This window comes from Cyprinodon tularosa, unplaced genomic scaffold (genome assembly GCF_016077235.1).
Source record: "Cyprinodon tularosa strain WSP-4 unplaced genomic scaffold, ASM1607723v1 ctg217, whole genome shotgun sequence".
Classification (NCBI taxonomy): domain Eukaryota; kingdom Metazoa; phylum Chordata; class Actinopteri; order Cyprinodontiformes; family Cyprinodontidae; genus Cyprinodon; species Cyprinodon tularosa.
Genome location: NW_024038809.1, coordinates 89,717 through 108,464, shown reverse-complemented (window position 1 = coordinate 108,464; position 18,748 = coordinate 89,717). Strand labels below are relative to the sequence as shown.

The 18,748-nt window shown below is 41.3% G+C and overlaps 1 protein-coding gene across 1 annotated transcript in view; it reads left to right on the top strand.

Annotated features, from left to right (window-relative positions):
• The first annotated feature begins 1,888 nt into the window (after positions 1-1,888).
• The window catches only part of phf14 (PHD finger protein 14), a 98,682-nt gene continuing 81,822 nt past the window's right edge, over positions 1,889-18,748 (top strand). The window contains exons 1-4 of the mRNA XM_038285903.1: positions 1,889-2,165; positions 4,185-4,295; positions 5,304-6,025; positions 8,077-8,209. Of these exons, the coding sequence (XP_038141831.1) occupies position 2,165; positions 4,185-4,295; positions 5,304-6,025; positions 8,077-8,209 (967 nt within the window). The 5' untranslated portion in view covers positions 1,889-2,164. The remainder of the gene's footprint in view (positions 2,166-4,184; positions 4,296-5,303; positions 6,026-8,076; positions 8,210-18,748) is intronic.

Genomic DNA, 18,748 nt, shown 5'->3' with positions numbered 1-18,748 from the left:
GTCCATACTCCATTCTGGAAGGTGGCGGTAATGCACCTATAAGTTGTTTGCCAACCGCCATTAAAAAAAAAGAAGAAGAAGGCTCCAGAGTGTTGCGTCACCGCCCCCTTGAGAGACGCTCCGCTGCTCCTCTCCCAGATTGTAGCTGATTGCAAACAGTGCACCAGACAGGAGGCCGGCTTGTTTTGTTTTTATGACCGAAATTGCGGAAAACAACTCGTGAAGTTTGACCCGCTAGATGAGCGAGGTGCGCGAGACCGCTGGGACCCTTTTTCCAGCTGAATCTCCGCCACTTTTGCCCCATTGTCCCTTCGTCGTCGGACTAAACTCGCCCCCACTTCCTCTCCGCCTCGGCCGTATCTAGACCCACAGCGTGTAGCCCAGACCACGCTTCAATACTGAGCATAATTAAAAAATGTCTGTGTGAAGCTTGCTGCAACAAACTGCTGTAAGAGTATAACCAGGAAGCCCGGTAGGAGGGCAAAATAGGTTTAGCGGCACCGCAGCACGGGAGGGAGAATTACGCCCAGGAGTAAATGGATAAAAATAGACCGGAGGAAAAAAACAAACATGAATCGATTATCTTGCGGACGCGTCGATGCATCGGATCGTCGGCTTTTGGATCGATGCATCGATACAAAACGATTATTATTTACACCCCTAGTCAACACCCACCTGCCCCTCCTCTATCACCTGCAGGATCAGCTCCGCCCCTCCCTCCATCCATCCAGGCTCCTTTTATTTTGCCTTCAATCAGCCTCTGCCGACCCCTGCAAGCAGTATGGAACCAAATCGTTACCATATTTAAAAAGGAAAAAGCATTTTCAGAAATGCTTTTTCCTTTTCAAATTTTACATTTCAAATTGAATTTGGTATGTATTTGCTGGGTTACATTTTGAAAAATAAATCTCAAATGTCTTTTTTTTAATTCTAATTAAGTAAAATGATGAGCGGTGTTAAAGAACAGAATGAAAATGCAAATATGATGATTGATTACTAATTTCATTTATGAGCCAAACAATGCAGCCACATTCTTAAAATAGAAAGGCATTTCCAGAAATCCTTTTTCATTTTCAAATTTTACATTTGAAATTGAATTTTGGTATTTATTTGCTGGGGTACATTTTGAAAAATAAATCTCAAATGTCTTTTTCTTTTTCATTTCAATTAAGTAAAAGGATGAGCAGTGTTGAAGAAGAAAATGAAAATGCAAACAGGATTATTGATTACTAATTTTATTTATGAGTCAAACAATGCAGCCACATTCTTAAAATGAAAAAGCATTTCTGAAAATGCTTTTTCATTTTAAATATAGTAACGATTTGCTTCCATACAAGCAGCTGTTAGTGCTCTCAGCCTCCTTCAACCAGCTGCAGCCCAGTGCGTTTGGATTGTTAAAGGCGGTGAACCAAAACAATCCAAACATCATTTACAATGCATGCACTTTCTTTTTTTTTATCTTAATAAATTTATTAATATAATTAAAATGTATTAATAATATTGATATTAATATTTTGTTTTTAAAAACCCAATGTGTTAGGTCTTGGTTCAATAGACTGTGTTTTAATAAACATTTAACCATTCCAGCTCTCAGCTTGTAGAACATTAGTTTGTTTGATCCTCGGTGTGTTTGACTTTGACATCCCTGATTTACAAACTTATACCTGAAAGAAAAGGAACTAGAATGAATAAAAAAATATTAACTCTGAAACCAACACCGGAAGACCTGAGCGCGATATTTCTACTTCCGGGTCATTTTTACTAAACTCGATATCTTTAAAAATATATATTCCACTAAACCCAGAGTTTAATATCAGATGAAATGCAGATATATTAAACTCCATGATTAGAAAGAAAAAATAACCAAACTTCTGCTGTAATTTAATCATCTTTCTAGTCCCACTGTCCCCATGGCAACAACATCACCTAACAACGTCATTCCAAGAACAACGCTAATCCAGACGTTTTGATTTTAGGAAGCTTTCTGGAAGCGAAACGTCATCAAACTTGAAAAGCAAAGTCCAGATGTTTGTTTTTTAACTTTAGAAATAACATGGATGACTGAGAATCAGCAGCACATCTAACAACGTCACTGCTGTTTGCTCCATTGTCCACAGAACATGCTGCTGAGGAAAGACTCGTTCCTTTAACTAACGGAGATCAAAGTAAGTTTATTATCTTTCATCTTATTTTCACATTTAGAGCGACTGAGTGTTACAGTGTAAAGGTTTAATGAGCTAATATGAGCGAAATGAAACAAGCTGAGCCCCTGCTAGCTAGTGATGCTACTATGTTAGCGCGCGTGTTTAGCATCAGATGGAAAACTGATTCCCTAAAATCTCTGGTTTTCATTCCGCTTGTCTGTTTGGAAAGTCTGGTTTTCTACCTCTGCACTTCTGTGCTGACCTGACTGTATATTTAGATTTTTAAGAGGTTCCGGTTATCCGCCGCGGTTGTTAGGTATCGCACAAAGCTAATGCTAATGCTAGGTAGCCTGCTAGGAGGCTAGTTAGGCAGCTAACAGGCTTAGCAGGTAGAATTATGAGCTATATTAGTACCTTTAAAATGGGTGGAGGATACTATTATGAATAAAATAATGTTTTGTAGTGATTCATAGTCTGTTTTGTTAATTATTAAAAAGAAATATACAAATAATCATAAAAATATATGAGATTATGGCTGTTAATAATAGAATAAACATAAATGAACAAAATAAACACATCATATTATTTTGGGCTCCTGCTCATCTCATGGAGGTATTTTGGGAAATGAAAGAGCAGATTAGCCGAGGAGGCTATTAAAAAAGAAGATAATAATATGTCTTTAAAGTTACCAAAAATCTGAAGGCAAAATATAGCTTGGAGAAAAAGCAAGAAGATTTGGAAAATTAGGAGGGATAATGAAATAAATAGAAGGCATTTGTATAGGATATAAAATACAGTTGATGTGGCAAAGATTAGAGGAATAAACTGGAGATAAACAGAATAAGAACAGATCACAGTTTTTTAAGTGGAAATCTTTTCAAGATGGGGAAACATCTTACTGGTTTCTGTAGTTAGTGTGATAATGTAGAAACAATAAAACATATTTTTATTAGTTGTAGAAAATATGTAAATAAAAGAACATTATCAAAAACAGAATTAGGTTTTAATGGGGAATTAAAATGTGAGAAAATGGTTGAAAAGTTAACTAGTAATGAGGGGAAGAACAAGACTTTGCGTTAATGAGAATCTGAGAGATAGATATTAGGATCCGATGGATGGCAGTAGTGCAACGATAACGGATGCAAGCTGCCGTTCAAACCTAAAGAAGAAGAAGCGCGGCCTAGCAGGCGCAGCTAGCTTAAATGTGTCACTGACATGAATGGGCTGATGGGCCAGTGAACATTTTAGTTGTTCAGCTTATTTACGATTCATGTGGTTTTCTGAGCAGTTTCGTTAAAGCTAGCATGTTCCCAGCCCTGTGAGCTAAAACATTTCTACCAGATGCAAACCCAAAGATGACTTCATCACATCAGAGGCTGAACTTCTTTAAAATCCTCTGAATATCTAGCATAATTTTTAAGGATCCAAAATTTACAAATTCTGTGTAAGAGTTTCAAAATCCCGAACTTTATGAAAGTAAAATCGCTGTATAAATCTGTTTTCTAGAAGAAAGTGTCCAAATAACAGCAGTAGCTGCAGATTTGTAGGATTGGCGCATAAAACCTGTCGGTGAGTTGAGGGGATATACATAACATAGATGTTGTCAGCATCATAATAAAACTAACTACAGACAAATAGTAGAATAAACAGCAACTAAATAAAAAAACGCTAAAAAAGCCTGCCTCCACTGCAGCATGAAAGCGTTTGGGACATGACCTTTGACCTACATGCAGATCCACACCAACAGGAGAGAAAATAAATGACGAATATTTCTTCCTAACAATGGAAAAGGTCATTTGTTGCAAAGCCTAAAGCTGATGGTCTAAAGGTAAGACAGTGGCTCTAATGTTAGGATGAAACCTTCTAGTTATTAAGCTGGGTGTTTCATTAGGTCCCAGAAAAAAGACTTTAATAGTGACTCATTGAATAGACCCTGGATAAATGAGAATGTTGCTGGTTAAAGAAAGGTTGAATTAAAACTCCCGCAGCGATTAACAGCTGGAAGCTAACAGCCATCCTCCTGTTGTCTGTCTGTATCAGTGGACCGAAGTCTGAAGAGACGGCAGGTGAAGCCGCTGGCCGCCTCTCTCCTGGATGCCTTGGACTACGACAGTTCAGACGACAGTGACTTTGAAGTGGAAGACGCATCAGGTAAAAAATCTACATGATTTCAGTTGAAATCTTTTCAACCTTTCAGTGAAAAAGCTGCACTGGTTGCTGGCAGCATGTTGAAGCTTGGTCTTTAGGTCTCATGTCCACTACGGGTGTGTGTGTGTGTGGGGTGGGGGTGGGGGTGGGGGGGAATCTATTTGGCAATATATCGTGATATTCGGCTGCCCGATATAGTATCGATCTTTCAGTTCCTAATATCTTTTTTTTTAAATAACACAGAAAACAAACATTTTTAGCTAAAACAATGAGGGGAAAATGGGCTACCTCTGCAGCGCCACTCTGGTAGGTGGCGCTGTGGAGCCTTTTTACAGTACATTACATTTAATTGTTGCTATAGTGATGATACCTCTGTAGAAAGACTGCATTTCACCCCAAAAAGCCTTTTTGGGCAGATTTTCCAGTCCTTCAACAGTTTTTTGATCGGGCCGTCTTTCCGTCAGGAATCTTCTTCTTCTTCTTCCTCTCAGAGGAAAACCCAGCAGCATGGCGGGTGTGCGAGTAAAATGGAGTTCTTTCTGTAAAACTGTCAGACCGTAGTAGCCACGTTAGCTCAGCCATGTCTTTGTCCAAATACGTCGTCTTTTCTTTTTAGGGCTTTCAGCACAAATCGCACAAATATCCAAGGCAGCGCGTTTCACTCTAGTGAGCTTCATGTTCCTCTTGTAGTCGTTTGGCTTCCAGATAGACGAGTCCGAGTAGCGCCATCTCTCTGCGGAGCTGAGTCCCACCTGGTTTTTAGATGTACAGTGTGAGCAGGTAGATCGCATCAGAGCGTCAGATCGCACAGTGTGAGAACAAACATCGTGAGCTGTGAATTTTTAATCGCTGCGGTTTGGTCGTACAGTGTGAGCTGTAGCAGCGTGCAACGATTAAAAACGTGCAAGTTGAAAAAACACTAGTCTGACTTCCATTAAGCAAACTGCTAGGACAGCGTGTCCAGCCTGTTAGCCAGATCAGACCTGTTCTCATTGGCTCTTTCTCTGCCAGGGTCAGACGGCACAGGCAACGGCAGCGATGAAGAGGGGTCCAAGGCGAGCGCCGCAGGCTCCGAAAGTGACTCTGAAAATGCTGCCTCTGGAAACGAGGGTGTCGACGAGGAGCCTAAAGACCTGGCCGTCGACGACAACAACCTAACTGAGGATGAGGAGAAGCCTAAGGAGCAGGCGTCCTCAGACAGCCCCGCCAAAGACACCCCGTCTGCCACTCCATCCAAGAGTAGAAGGAAAACCAAGAAGACCTCAGAGCCAGAGGGGACCGCAGCCGGTGAACCTGAATCTACCTCCACTTCTGCCGCTGGCAGCATCAACACAGAGGAGTCTCTGACCGAGCCGAAGAAGTGGAACTTCCGCAGGAACCGCCCCCTGCTGGACTTCACCACCATGGAGGAGCTGAACGAGATGGACGACTACGACAGCGAAGACGACAACGACTGGAGACCCACGGCGGAGAAGAGGAAAGGCAAAGCGTCGGCTCAGAAAGGGGGGGCGGAGGAAGAGGATGGAGCGAGCATTAGCGAAGACGACGACGAAGATAACGACGACGACGAAGACGATGAAGACGACGAAGGCAAGGACGATGGTGACGACGCGAACAACAGCAGCAGCGATAGCGATAAAGAGGCCAAGAAACCCAAGAAGAAGGTGAAGAGCAGCAACGCGTTTGACGACGAGCTGACCAACGACAGCATGTTTCAAGGAAAGGGCAACGAGGTGAGGATTTACCGCCACACCCGAGATACGACGGTTCATTAGGGCGAGGTTCTTACCACGCCTCTCCTCAGCTTTCTGGAAGGTACTTTACACAACTTTCAAAATAAAAGGTCTGAAGAGCAGCTGCCTCGAACAGCACTTCCTTTAAACCTTCACAATAAGAGCTTCCAGAGTACAGCTGTAAACACCTTTACAGAAACATTTCATTTTTCTGTTTTGTAATGAAATGTTTCCTGCTGTAAATCCGTTTTAATCAGCAGAGCGTCACATGGCAGCTTCATTTCAGTGAAGACACAACCAGAGGTGTGTTCTAACTAGTGCTAATTACTGCAGTAACTAATTAAACAAAGTCCACCTTCAGGAGTACTTAACTGAGTAATATTATTAGAAAAGTATCACTTCTTTTACTTTCAGCTGAAAAAATCATATGAGAATAACTTCATTCATTAAATAAAATTAGTTTTTTCTCCACAAAATTCTATTCAGTTTATTTCTATAGCTCCAATTCACATCATGTCATCTCAGGTCACCAGATCATCCAGTCAGATTGATTCAAAGTTTTCTATCCAAGGAAAACCAGCTGATTGCATCGACTCAGTGACTCTTCAGCAATCCCTCACACTAAGCATGCTTGTAGCGACAGTGGAGAGGAAAAACTCCCTTTGAACAGGAAGAAACCTCCAGCAGAACCAGGCTCAGTGTGAGCGGCCATCTGCCGAGGCCCACTGGGGTTCAAGGAGACAGAAGCAGACATAGAAAAAGAAGCATAGATACAAAAGGCAACTGTCAACCAGCTCCACAGGCGGCCCCGTCCAGGAAACACACAGCCAGGCAGACGAGCTCCGAGCCAGCTCCCATGTCAGAGGATGAAGAGAGCACATCCAGTTAGTCACAGTCGGAGAAACAGGACTACACTGGAATACAGGCCAAGCTCCAACATCTAGAAACAAAGGTGTTGATGGCAGCAGCACAGCTGATATTTCTCTCCAGGATGGAGTCACAGCCAAACAGGAACAGACCAGATGAAGCTACTATGAGAAAAAGCAGAGAGAGCAGAACGTTAGAGATTGAACTAACAGATTCTGCAGAGTGGGAGAATAGAGATAGAATGATGAAAAAGGGGTCCCTATGTCCTCCAGCACTCTAAGCCTATAGCAGCAGAACTATAGAGATAGCTCAGGATAACCTGAGCCACTCTAACTAGAAGAAGGCATCAGGGAGACACAGAAATATAAGTTATGTTGAAGTAGGGCTGGACAATTAATGGAATTTGCAATTTAAGAATATTCAATATTTAAATCACAGGTGCACTCAATTCTGGTCACATTACATTTCACAGCACTATGAAACAAATATTTATTATATTTAAAGTGGGTTTTCTTCCACAGCGTGCCCATCTATGTATGCAAGTAGATGTGAGCACTTTCCAAACAAAGGTTACAGTAAAGTCCTGCAACAACAGACTATTGATTGACAAGCATTCAAGGGAATAAAATAACAAAACCCTGGAGTAAAACACCTACAGGCTGGGGTTAGTGCAAAGAAAAATCGAAATAAAATCACCATATTGGTTGAAAATAATCACTATTTAGATTTTTTTTTTTTATTGTTGAGCCCTATGTTGAAGTGAGACTTTCAGTTTGATAAAAGCTTTACTGTTTTACTGCTGAGGACATTAAACCCATTTTTAGCTGAACATACAATAAACATCAGGTATATTTCTCCCTCTTCTAACAGCCACCATGTTCCTCAGTGATTGTTGATGCCATCATATCAATAGATGCAAGTTTGCCCTTCTCTTGCTTGGCTGAAGGAGGATAAAGTCTGCCTGGCCTTCACAGAACGCTGTCCTCAGCCTTATAGCCCACATTTAGGAGGAACCAGGGCGCAGCATTGCATTCTGGGGAACTGCTTTGGCAAAAAATGTTTACAGACGCGTTAAAGATGCTCTGGTCGTAGTGGAGAAACTCTTTTATATTCAATTTTGATTTCTTAACTTTCATGTTAAAAACAGTGTGTATATATGAATATAGATGTCTGTTATCTCCCAGGATGCTTCACTGGACCGCTCCCAGACCTGGAACACTCAGCACATCCTCATATGCTGCGTTTGCCTGGGAGACAACAGCGAAGACGCAGATGAGATCATCCAGTGTGACAACTGTGGGGTCACCGTGCATGAAGGTGAGCCGCCGTTAGGGCCAAGGCTAAACCAGCATCAGGACTATTTACCTTGGACTGCTTCGTTTAAAACTTTATTGCAAACAAAGAAAAGTTTGGAAGCTTCTGCCATAAAGCATCATAACACCTGGTAAGTGACTGAGCAAAACATGCACCAAGGTAGCGTCTTCCAATGTTCCATAATTAACCTTTAGAGCTCATATACCCAATTAGTTTTCAGCAGCAGAAACAAGCCAAAAGCAACAGACTTTAATTGGACCTGCTTCCTCACAGGTTTTATTCCGGTAATTAAAACAAACTCAGATTTGTTGGTGAACACATCTCCTCTGGTTTTCTCGCCATTGCTGCAAAATAATAGTGTCTTCATTTGATTAAAACAAAATGACAGAACCCTCCACTGCATTGAAGACGTAGAAGGGAAAACAATATTATTTAATGGTCTGACCTAACTGGATCCAGATAGTCTTTAATATAACCTCAGGTTTAAAAATGCAAACACACACACACATACTTGTTCTGCTATATGTAGTGAGGACCATGTGTTGACTCCCATTGACTTCCACTGATTTTCACTCATTTTCAACCCTTTCTATGCCCTAACCCTAAACCTAACCGTTACTAGGGGTGTAAATCACATCCATCATGGCGATTCGATTCAGTATCGATTTCCTGACCCAACGATTTGATTATTTCAGATACTCAAGAATACACCACCATACGATTCAATTCGATAATTTTTTTTTTTTTTAAACACCTTACAGGCTAGACAATGTTTCAATTTTGAAATAAATCAATGAAAGCTGTAATATTGTTATGAATTTTTTTTTTTTAGAAACAACAGCAAATAACAGAAGTAGAAAAGTTGCATCAAAAAATACTGCATAAAATCAGTGCAATGAGTGCAATGCAATACCTGGGCTCCAGACGTCCCGCCCCCTCCACAGACGCTCCGCTGCTCCTCTCCCAGATTGTAGCCGACCGCAGACAGTGCTGCAGACAGGAGGCCGGCTTGTTTTGATTTTATGACCGAAATTGTGGAAAAAAACTCGTGAAGTTTGACCCGCTAGAAGAGCGAGGTGCGCGAGAACGCTGGGACCCTTTTTTCACCTGGATCTCTGCTCTTTTTGGCCCTCATGTCCCTCCGTCGTCGGACTAAACTCGCCGCCTCGGCCGTATCTAGACCCACAGCGTGTAGCACAGACCACGCTTCAATATTAAGCATAAATCAAAAATGTCTGCATCAAGCTCCCTGCAACACACTGCTGTAAGAGTATAACCAGGAAGCGAGGTAGGAGGGCAAAATAGGTTTAGCGCCACCGCAGCACGGGAGGGAGAATTACGCCCAGAAGCAAATGGATAAAAATAGACCGGAGGAAAAAAACATGAATCGATTCTCTTGCGGACGTGTCGATGCATCGGATCGTCGGCTATTGGATCGATGCATCGATACCAAACGATTATTATTTACACCCCTAACCCTTACCAATGCATACCTCACCCTAACCTTAAACCATCTCACACCTTGGTCCTAAACCAGACCATTAGCTTGTGAGGACCAGCAAAATGTCCTCACTTTGCAACAACTGGTCCTCAATGTGATGGTGAAATCGGAAAAATGGTCCTCATTCTGAGGGCTACACCCCCCCCACCCCACCCCCCCACCACACACACACACACACACTCGCCGTGTCTCCCTGTTGTAATTGGACATTTCTGCAGTCTAAGCCCCTCCCTGAATTCACACCGTAGACCTCACCCCAAACCAGGAAGAAAACCTTTCCCCATTGGGAACAGTTGAGTGGTCCCCACAAGTACCTAACGTCCACAGAAACGGATCCTCAAGCTGTTTGTTTTAATAACATGAAAACTAAATAGAAACGGTTCCTGAAAAGAACTGTATGCCATAAAAACACGTGAAAGTTGATAAAGATACAGATAATTATAAAAAAAAACTATGAAATTAATAAATGTTGGAGTAATTCATTGAAATCTACAGCTGTCTTTAAATCAGCTTAAATAAAAGAGCTTCATACATTTATGACTCGCTGTATAAAATAATCACTGCCTACATTTAATTTTTTTGCATATTTAATTCTAGGCGTATTTGTTTATTGAGTGTTTCTAAGCATCACATCCTGAGGGGTTAGGAGCTTCATGGCTCCGGTTTGACCAGCTTCTCTGGTGACTGCTCTGGTCACACACAGAAAAAACACATTTTTCTTTGTCTCCTGCCATTAAAAGGCTAATCTGAGCCAGCATGTCTTCCACAGTTGGAATTTTATTCAGTAAATAACAAAATGTTTAAGTTAATAGTGGTTTATCCGCTGTTCTTGAGGATTACTGATAAAAAGTGGAGCCTTTCCCCTCATTTAGGAGCAGAAGCGTCCTCAGCAGATGGTAGGAAGGCTGAATGGCCTTCATTAACGTTGGAACATGATGAACATTACAGACATTCAACCATAAGAGGCTATTGGAGTTTCCAGGAAATGAAATTTCATTTAGAGACACTCAGCATCCGTACAGCTCAGTTTATTTCAAAAATACTTCAGCTATTTTAAAAGGACATATAATGACCTCACTTAGCATCATTACCACACTAATAATAAGGATTATTTGTTATAAAAGATTGAGTTTGATTCTTTTTTAAACCGTCATTTCTAAATAAACTGCAAGTTAAATAATATTTTAGATGTTTGTGATTAGAAAACACCTTAAGGTGGGAATAAGGTGTTTGTTTTCCACCATCTCCATGTGCTTCAAAAGACCCAGAAGGCATTTCCAAGAAGAAGAGTGAGAAATAGAATAGAATAGAAAATTCCTTTATTGTCCCACAAGGCGGAAATTTGCAGCAGCAAAAAGATTATAGAAAAAAAATGGTCAAACAAATGTGGACCTTAGAAAAATGTGTAAAAATAACTTAATAGTGAAGTTAAAATATAAATAATAAAATCCTGTACTGTAAAGTGTTCTAACAACATCAGAGATGTGCAGAATGACAGCAGCAGGTTATTTAACTCACTAAGGTAGAAACTGAGCAGAAGCAGCATGAATGTAACAACTGGTTGAGGTTGTTGGGAACAGTGGAGGTTCTAGAGTCTTCTAGCTGCTGGGAGGAAGGATCTGTGATAACGCTCCCTGGTGCATTTAGGGTGCAGAAGTCTGTCACTGAAGGAGCTGTCCAGTTCAGCACCACCTTCATGCATGGAGGGGGGACATTATCTAACAGAGATGTTCATTTAGTTAGGATCTGTGTGTTTCCCACCTCCTGCACTGAGTCCAGAGGGCATCCAATCACAGAGCTGGCCTTCCTGATCAGCTGATCCAGCCGCTTCCTCTCAGCTACAGATCAGCCACTGATAAGGAAGCGGCACTAATGACAAACTTTGATCCAGACTCAGATGCTATGAGCAGAGCTGATAATAGCTGACATCCCACGCTGGGTTCTCATCTGAAATGAATGGACAAACCTCCATGCATCTGGTTACTGTTACCTACGCTGCGTTTAACCTCACAGACTTTTATATGGTTTAAATGTACAGACCACCTCCAGGATGACTTCATATTAAACAGTTTGTGTGATCCAACCCTAAATCTAACCTTTAAATAGCTACATGGATAAATTTAAACTGAGGAAGGACAATCAAAGTTTTGTTTTTCCTGCAGAGACGTCAAGTAACAACCTTACTGAAGTAGAAATGTCTTTACTGGCGTTATTATTCTTTAGATCAGCGGTCCCCAACCTTTTTTGCACCACGGACCGCTATATGTCAGACAATATTTTCACGGACCGGCCGAGGGGGGGGTCGGGGGGTTAAAATACAATGAAGTAAAATTGTATTGTACTGCCATAAAATCAAATACAAACAGCAAAAAAGTGAAACAACAAGCTGGTCCCATCTAGGCGTAATCGGAGAAAATGCCAGACGAAGTGTGCTCCTGATCCAGTCTGCTCCGTAGCTTTGTTTTGGTCGCTGTAACCTTTGGTCTCTGTGCTGCCCGGTACCAAATGACCGGCAGACCGGTACCGGTCCGTGGCCCGGTGGTTGGGGACCGCTGCTTTAGATATCTTTTTACTTCTACTCCATACATTTTGAAAATAATCATTTAAGCTCATTCTTCTTTTGGCCTGTTGGTATTTAAAAAAATAAAACCCATCCAAATAATTAATTTCATCCAGACAATTAATTCCTTTGTGGTTGGACTCGGTGCTGCCCCAACTTGTTGTTCACCACAAACCAAAAGAAATATAAAAAGTTAAATTTGACACATGCTGGTGAAGATTCCCAGTCATCCAGGTCAGGTCTTTCCAAAAAAGTAAAATCAATTTGCATGTTTTCTAGGCCAAAACAAGGCTTTGTTTGGGCTATTCTATAAAGCCTGGAACTCAACGGTAATTCAGACATTTTGAATTGAAAAAGTTTCCTGGATGGGAAGCGAAACGTCTTCAAATACTGTAACCATTAGTTATAAAACTAAGAAAATTAAGTCTAAGGAAGTTATCATCCAGAATTGTAGAAAAATGTTCCTTTAATAGGGTAGAGCAGTAAAGCTTCTGGCATTAACAGTTTTTCCTGCATTACTTTTACTTTATACTTTAAGTAGTTTTGAAAAATCTTACTATTACAGTTTTTCTGGAGTAAAATGATAAAGTTGATCCTCTAACTTTTACAAAATAGTTAAACATCAGGATTTATACTTCTACTGGAGTAATAAATACTACTCTGCTTTACTAGTGAAATATGAAAGCTATGCTCTGATTTGCTGTAAGTAGAAGTACCAACATAGACAGAAGTATTGGCAGGAGGAAGCCGTCCTCTCCTCAAAGTTTCCATAGGCAGATATGATATTAGGAGGAGGTTTTGAGTTTATCTGGCTCGTTAGGCTGGTTGATATTTCCTTCCTCTGAGACCCGTTTAATCTGCCGGAAACGACACTAAAGGGAAAGTAGCTGAGGTGAGGGAGAAAGGCTCTGGGTGCTCCTACGGACGCCTCTTATCTCCTTGGACATTAATGGGGCTCTTCGTTGGGCCGTGATTAAATGCTGTCAGTCATTTAGAGACTTAGACTTAGAGACTTAGACAGATTTATTTTCTCATTTTGTATACACCAGTGTATATTACCGTATTTTCACGACCATAAGGCGCACCGTACTAAAAGGCGCACTCTCAGTTATGTGTCCCATTTCTGTATTTAACACACACATAAGGCGCACCGGACTATAGGGCGCGTTTTTTATATACAGGTACATGTCCTCTACTACCTTTAAATACCTCTACTGCGTATTTAAAAATACAGCGGGGGCAAAACTGAGTATGACTGTGCTTTATTCATGTATTTATTACAAAGTATTAATCAAACCTGGCAGCTGGCCGTGAGACAGACACATCGCAGATGACACAGCGCTGTGGTCACTCCTAAATCAACTTAAAATCCTGAAACCTGCCGACGGAATATGTTCGCTTTTATTGCCGGTATTCTGGTGCCTGCAGCTAAAATTATTTGGATGAAAAACACCTGCCAGCCACTGCATGAACCCGGAGGCTGCCCAGCCTAGAGGCTGCTGATGAAAGGATTTCTACTGTCGGCGCACCGCTGGTATGTGGGGGTCTGAGCGCCTCCGACAGAAATAGATAATCTGGATGAACTGACTGCAATTATTACGTTTTCAGGTGGCCTTTCTCACTTAAAAACATATTAAAACTACTTTATTCCCACTGATCACAGCAAATATAGCTGCAAGATTTAGATTATTTAGATGAAAAAACACCTGCCAGCCACCGCGCTGAAGAGGAGGAGACGCGCCCAGAGGCTGCTGTTGAATTAAGTTTTCAGGTAGAAAAATAGAGCGGGAGCAAAACTGAGTATGATTGTGCTTTATTCATGTATTTATTACAAAGTATTAATCCAACCCATCAAAGTCATCATCCTCTGTTTCTGAATTAAACAGCTGCGCTAAATCAGACATGCCAGTTTCCCCTTCTTCGCTGTCAGAGTCACTTTCCGTGCAGCGCAGCTCCTCAGAAATAATGCCGGCTTTTGCAAAAGCTTGAAGAACAGAGCCAGCAACACGTTAGTCCAAGCATCTACAATCCATCCGCAAACGGTGGCGTAACTTGCCCGGCGCTGCCTTCCACTTATCCTGAAACTGTGGTCTCCGTCTGTCATCCATCGCTCCCACGCCGCTCGCAGCCTTACTATGAACGGCCGCTTCACACCGATGTCGAGCGGTGGAAGTTCCTTTGTCAGACCCCCGGGATAACAGCGAGCACAGCGTTCATTTGATTCATCTTTTTTTCACATCGGCTGTGAGATGGGCACGCAGCGATGGTGATGCGTGGAAAAAAACACCTGTTCTCCTCACATACACCTCCCTCAGCCACGCTTTCATCATCTCATCATCCATCCAGCCTTTTCCATTTGCGTTAATATCATATGTCATCAGAGCGCTGTCTGTCTCACTGTCAGCTCCCAGATCAGCTTCTCTGATTGGTTGATGCGGCGCGTCCAGCAGCAAAACTTTTCCATCTCGAGCAGCAGCAGCGCGTTGGCGGTGCGTCAGATGCTTAAACGCTCCCGACGTGCTGCACCAAAACGCGCTGCGGGACCTTTTGCTGCACATATACGCGCGTCAACCATTGACTTTGCATGTAAACTCGCTGCTTCTGCTGCACCTGCTGGGTCCGGTTCACACCGATGTCGAGCGGTTGAACAGCGAGCACAGCGTTAATTTGTTTCCCCATGTTTTTCACATCAGCTGTGAGATGCGCACGCATGGAGTTACATATTAACAGCGATGGTGATGAGTGGAAAAAAAAAACACCTGGTCTCCTTACATTCAGCCACTCTTTCATCATCTCCTCAATGAGGTGGTCTCAAAAGTCGCAGTTACAACACACATAAGGCGCACCGCACCAAAGGGCGCACCGCACATTTTGAGGGAAAAAAAAGACGTCTAAGTGCGCCTTATAGTCGTGAAAATACGGTAAGTCAAAAATGTCAGTATTTAAAACATTTTGTGACCGTAGCTCCAGCAGGCGTTGGCGATCATACATGCAGGTTTTAAAGTCTAGTTTTTATCATTTTTTATAATTTTATGCGGTATATTCTGTGAAATTGTCAAGAGGAGCAGTTCTTGGCCGCTGCCTTGGAGTGCCGCCATGGTAATCAGACAGAAGTCAGAATCAGTCAACATTTCAGAGGAAATCTGCTTTACCAATTATCTGTTTTACCAATTTATGTCGCTATCATTGCTTTGGCATTTTTTAAACAACACAATATTATTTGGCATAAACTGAGCTAACCATTGAATTCCCTACATGTTCAGTTTTTGTTGAGGTTTTTTTGCAACACCCAATATTTGGAGACTGATTTAAAATGAGGGTGACTAGAAACTCAAAAAAATAAAACTGTGCTGTAAACCTGACACTATTTCCTTTAGTGTTTTTATCCTGAATCTTTAAAAAATTAACATCCATATTTTCCTTGTAAATATGCCATTACAGGTACAAGTTTTACCTTTCAGAAATAGGTTCTAACTTACACACTAACCAATACTTCAGAGTGGGAGAATAGAGACAGAATGATGAAAAAGGGGTCCCTATGTCCTCCAGCAGTCTAAGCCTATAGCAGCAGAACTATAGAGATAGATCAGGATAACCTGAGCCACTCTAACTAGAAGCTTTATCAAAAAGGAAAGTTTTAAGCCTAGCCTTAAAAGTAGACAGGGTGTCTGCCTCACGGACTAAAACTGGTAGTTGGTTCCACAGGAGAGGAGCCTGAGAACTAAAAGATCTGCCTCCCATTCTACTTTTAGAAATTCTAGGAACCACTAGTAAACCTGCAGATTGAGAGCGAAGTGCTCTGTTAGGAACATAAGGAACAATCAGATCTCTGATATCAGATGGAGCTTGGCCATTTAAGGCTTTATATGTGAGAAGGAGGATTTTAAATTCTATTCTGGATTTAACAGGAAGCCAATGAAGAGAAGCCAGGATAGGAGAAACCAGCACCAATCAGTTTGGTCCTTTTTCCACAGCCTCCTAAAACACTAGGCTTTTCAGAATCTTTTAGTCGTAGTTTCTCTTTGCTGTGGCTTCTGTTCGGTCCTAGAAGGTTTTGGTTTGGATCTTTAAAGGAGCATGGTGTCATGTGGCGTATTGTGCCACCAGCAGCAGCAGTAACTGTAGAAAATATTGTCTTAATTTGTCTCAAAAGTAGTTTTACGATGTTTCTACCTTGAAACTTCATCTCTGCCAGTTTATCATGAATCAAGATGGTTTAAAATGTTCTGAGTTTTTCAGAACCGACTGCTGCCTCTGTGGGGGGGGGTTAGAGTGGGCTTTTCCCTCTGAGCCTCTTCGCTATCATCACCTGCTACCTGTTATCAGTCTGTAGGGCCTGTAGGCAGTGAGATGGATGTATTTAGTATGTGTGACAAATAACTGAACGTGCAAATGTTTGACATGTAAGCTGATTTCGGTATTTTAGAAACTGTCGCCGTATTATTTTGTTTTATTCTTTTAGAAATGACGCATTTCTCCTGTTTTTCTTTCTAGCATCTTTTGACATATAGAATAATGGGAATGAAATGATCCCTTAATGAGCACACAGAGCCCTTTTTTTAAATAAAAAAAATCCCATTTATCATAGATTGCCTTTTCATGTAATCCAAATCTCTATTGTTCATTTTAATGGTTTTCTGTCATTTGGTTATGATTAAACAATAGAGGCATCAAGGTCCTTTATCTTAGGTTTAATCACCCAAACACTTCTCAATTAACCTGGGGAAGAAGGAGAAGAGACTTAAGCATGTTTTTAACCGTGGGGAGAGACCCAGCAGAGATGACATCAGTTAATACTGGATAAGATAAAATAGAATATGTCCAACACTTTACTTCCCAACTAATTATATTTTATTATTCGTTTTTGGCCAATTTTTCAAAAAATATATATTTCACACATTTATTCTCTGCTTGTGCTGTAGATTCTGAAATAAAAAATCTATATTATAGATCTGGAGGATAAACCCTTGGCTTTTGAGTTTAGAGGGTTTTTTTTATCAGCTGTCTAACAGGATTTGAATACGTTGAAACTAAAACATTTTCATTACATGCTGCTGGATGTTTGCTTTGGCATGACGAGCCTCTTCCACTGCTACAGAACCGCCTTTAGGTCAGTTTTGGTGCTTGGAGGTTGCACCAAGGCTTGGTTTGGACTTAAACTAGACGTCTCTTTGGTCCTGCTTTTTGTTTGCATTAAGGTTTGGGATTTCCATATCAATTGGAAGAATGGCTGAAGCAGAAGATAGTTGGAGTTCCCAACCACTTTGCTTCTTTATTATCAGTTTATGCATTTCATTTCTGAATGCTGCAGTTTAGTTATCTTAAAGGAAAAGTCGCTCATATTCAGAATTCAAACTTCTGAAAGTTCTTTAAATCTGAAATGATTCCATCCTGTTCAATAAATGATCAGTGTTTTTAATTCAGAGTAATTTTCATGTGAATGTGCTTTACTGGAGGCATCCATGTTTGTCAAAGAACACTACTGCCACCTACTGGTTAGTGACGTCACGGTGCGTTATCGGCTGTTGATCAAGTCCCAGTGCTGTATCTGGTGTTTGTCACAACGCGCTATTATCCAAGTCATCTTGAAAACATTCTTCTTCCAAATGTTGGCTACATATTACGGGTTTTTTCTCTGGCCAGAAGTTCGATGGCAAATCCTCCCTCTTCAAGTTGGCGATCCAACGACCAACCCGTCCGTGGAGGATCAGGAATCAGAAAGGTGGAATAACTCTTTTTTTCACTTTTACCCGATGTATTCCAGCATCCAGCTGCCATGCACGTGGGCATTGTCAGTTTCACTATAGCTCTGGTGAATTTCAATGGTGAAGTCCTCTGGAAATCTTCAATAATTGTTGTTGATTGCAGATGTGTCTAGTAGTTCCCATTGATTTAGCTTGTAAAGCGGGGAGAATGGCGCTAGGCTTACTGCACCGTGACGTCACTGCTGGAAGATGGCAGGAGGGAGGGGCTACTATATTTGGGCAAAAACGGCCGCTCCCAGACTCAGTGAACGCGACGAAGATTATGGTTTTTATTTATTTATTTTTTTTTTTACTGATTAACGCTAAATTCATTAAATCACTGCAAACGTATTAGTTTTAGGTATAAATAATGATCCATTGGTTATTCCTGGCTGAGCTGACTTTTCCTTTAGAAAGTATTTTATGTCTGCCTTTTTAAGACAGATAGTTGGAGCTCAATTATTGTCAATAATATAAATTTAAATATTATGTAATTAAATACTCCTGTTTTCTACAGTGAGCTGTCAGAGAGGCACCTGCCACCAGGCTTAGCCTGTTTCCTCTGGGAAACCATGGAATGAAAACAAAAGACTTCGCCTTCCACGGCAGCAAGGCTTCAGACACTGCGTCCCTGGACGGGCTGTACTGAACTGAATTTACCTTTGGGGATTAATAAAGTATAATTGAAATGAATTTACAAATTATATTTATTGGCACAGTAAGCCACAGTATGAGTA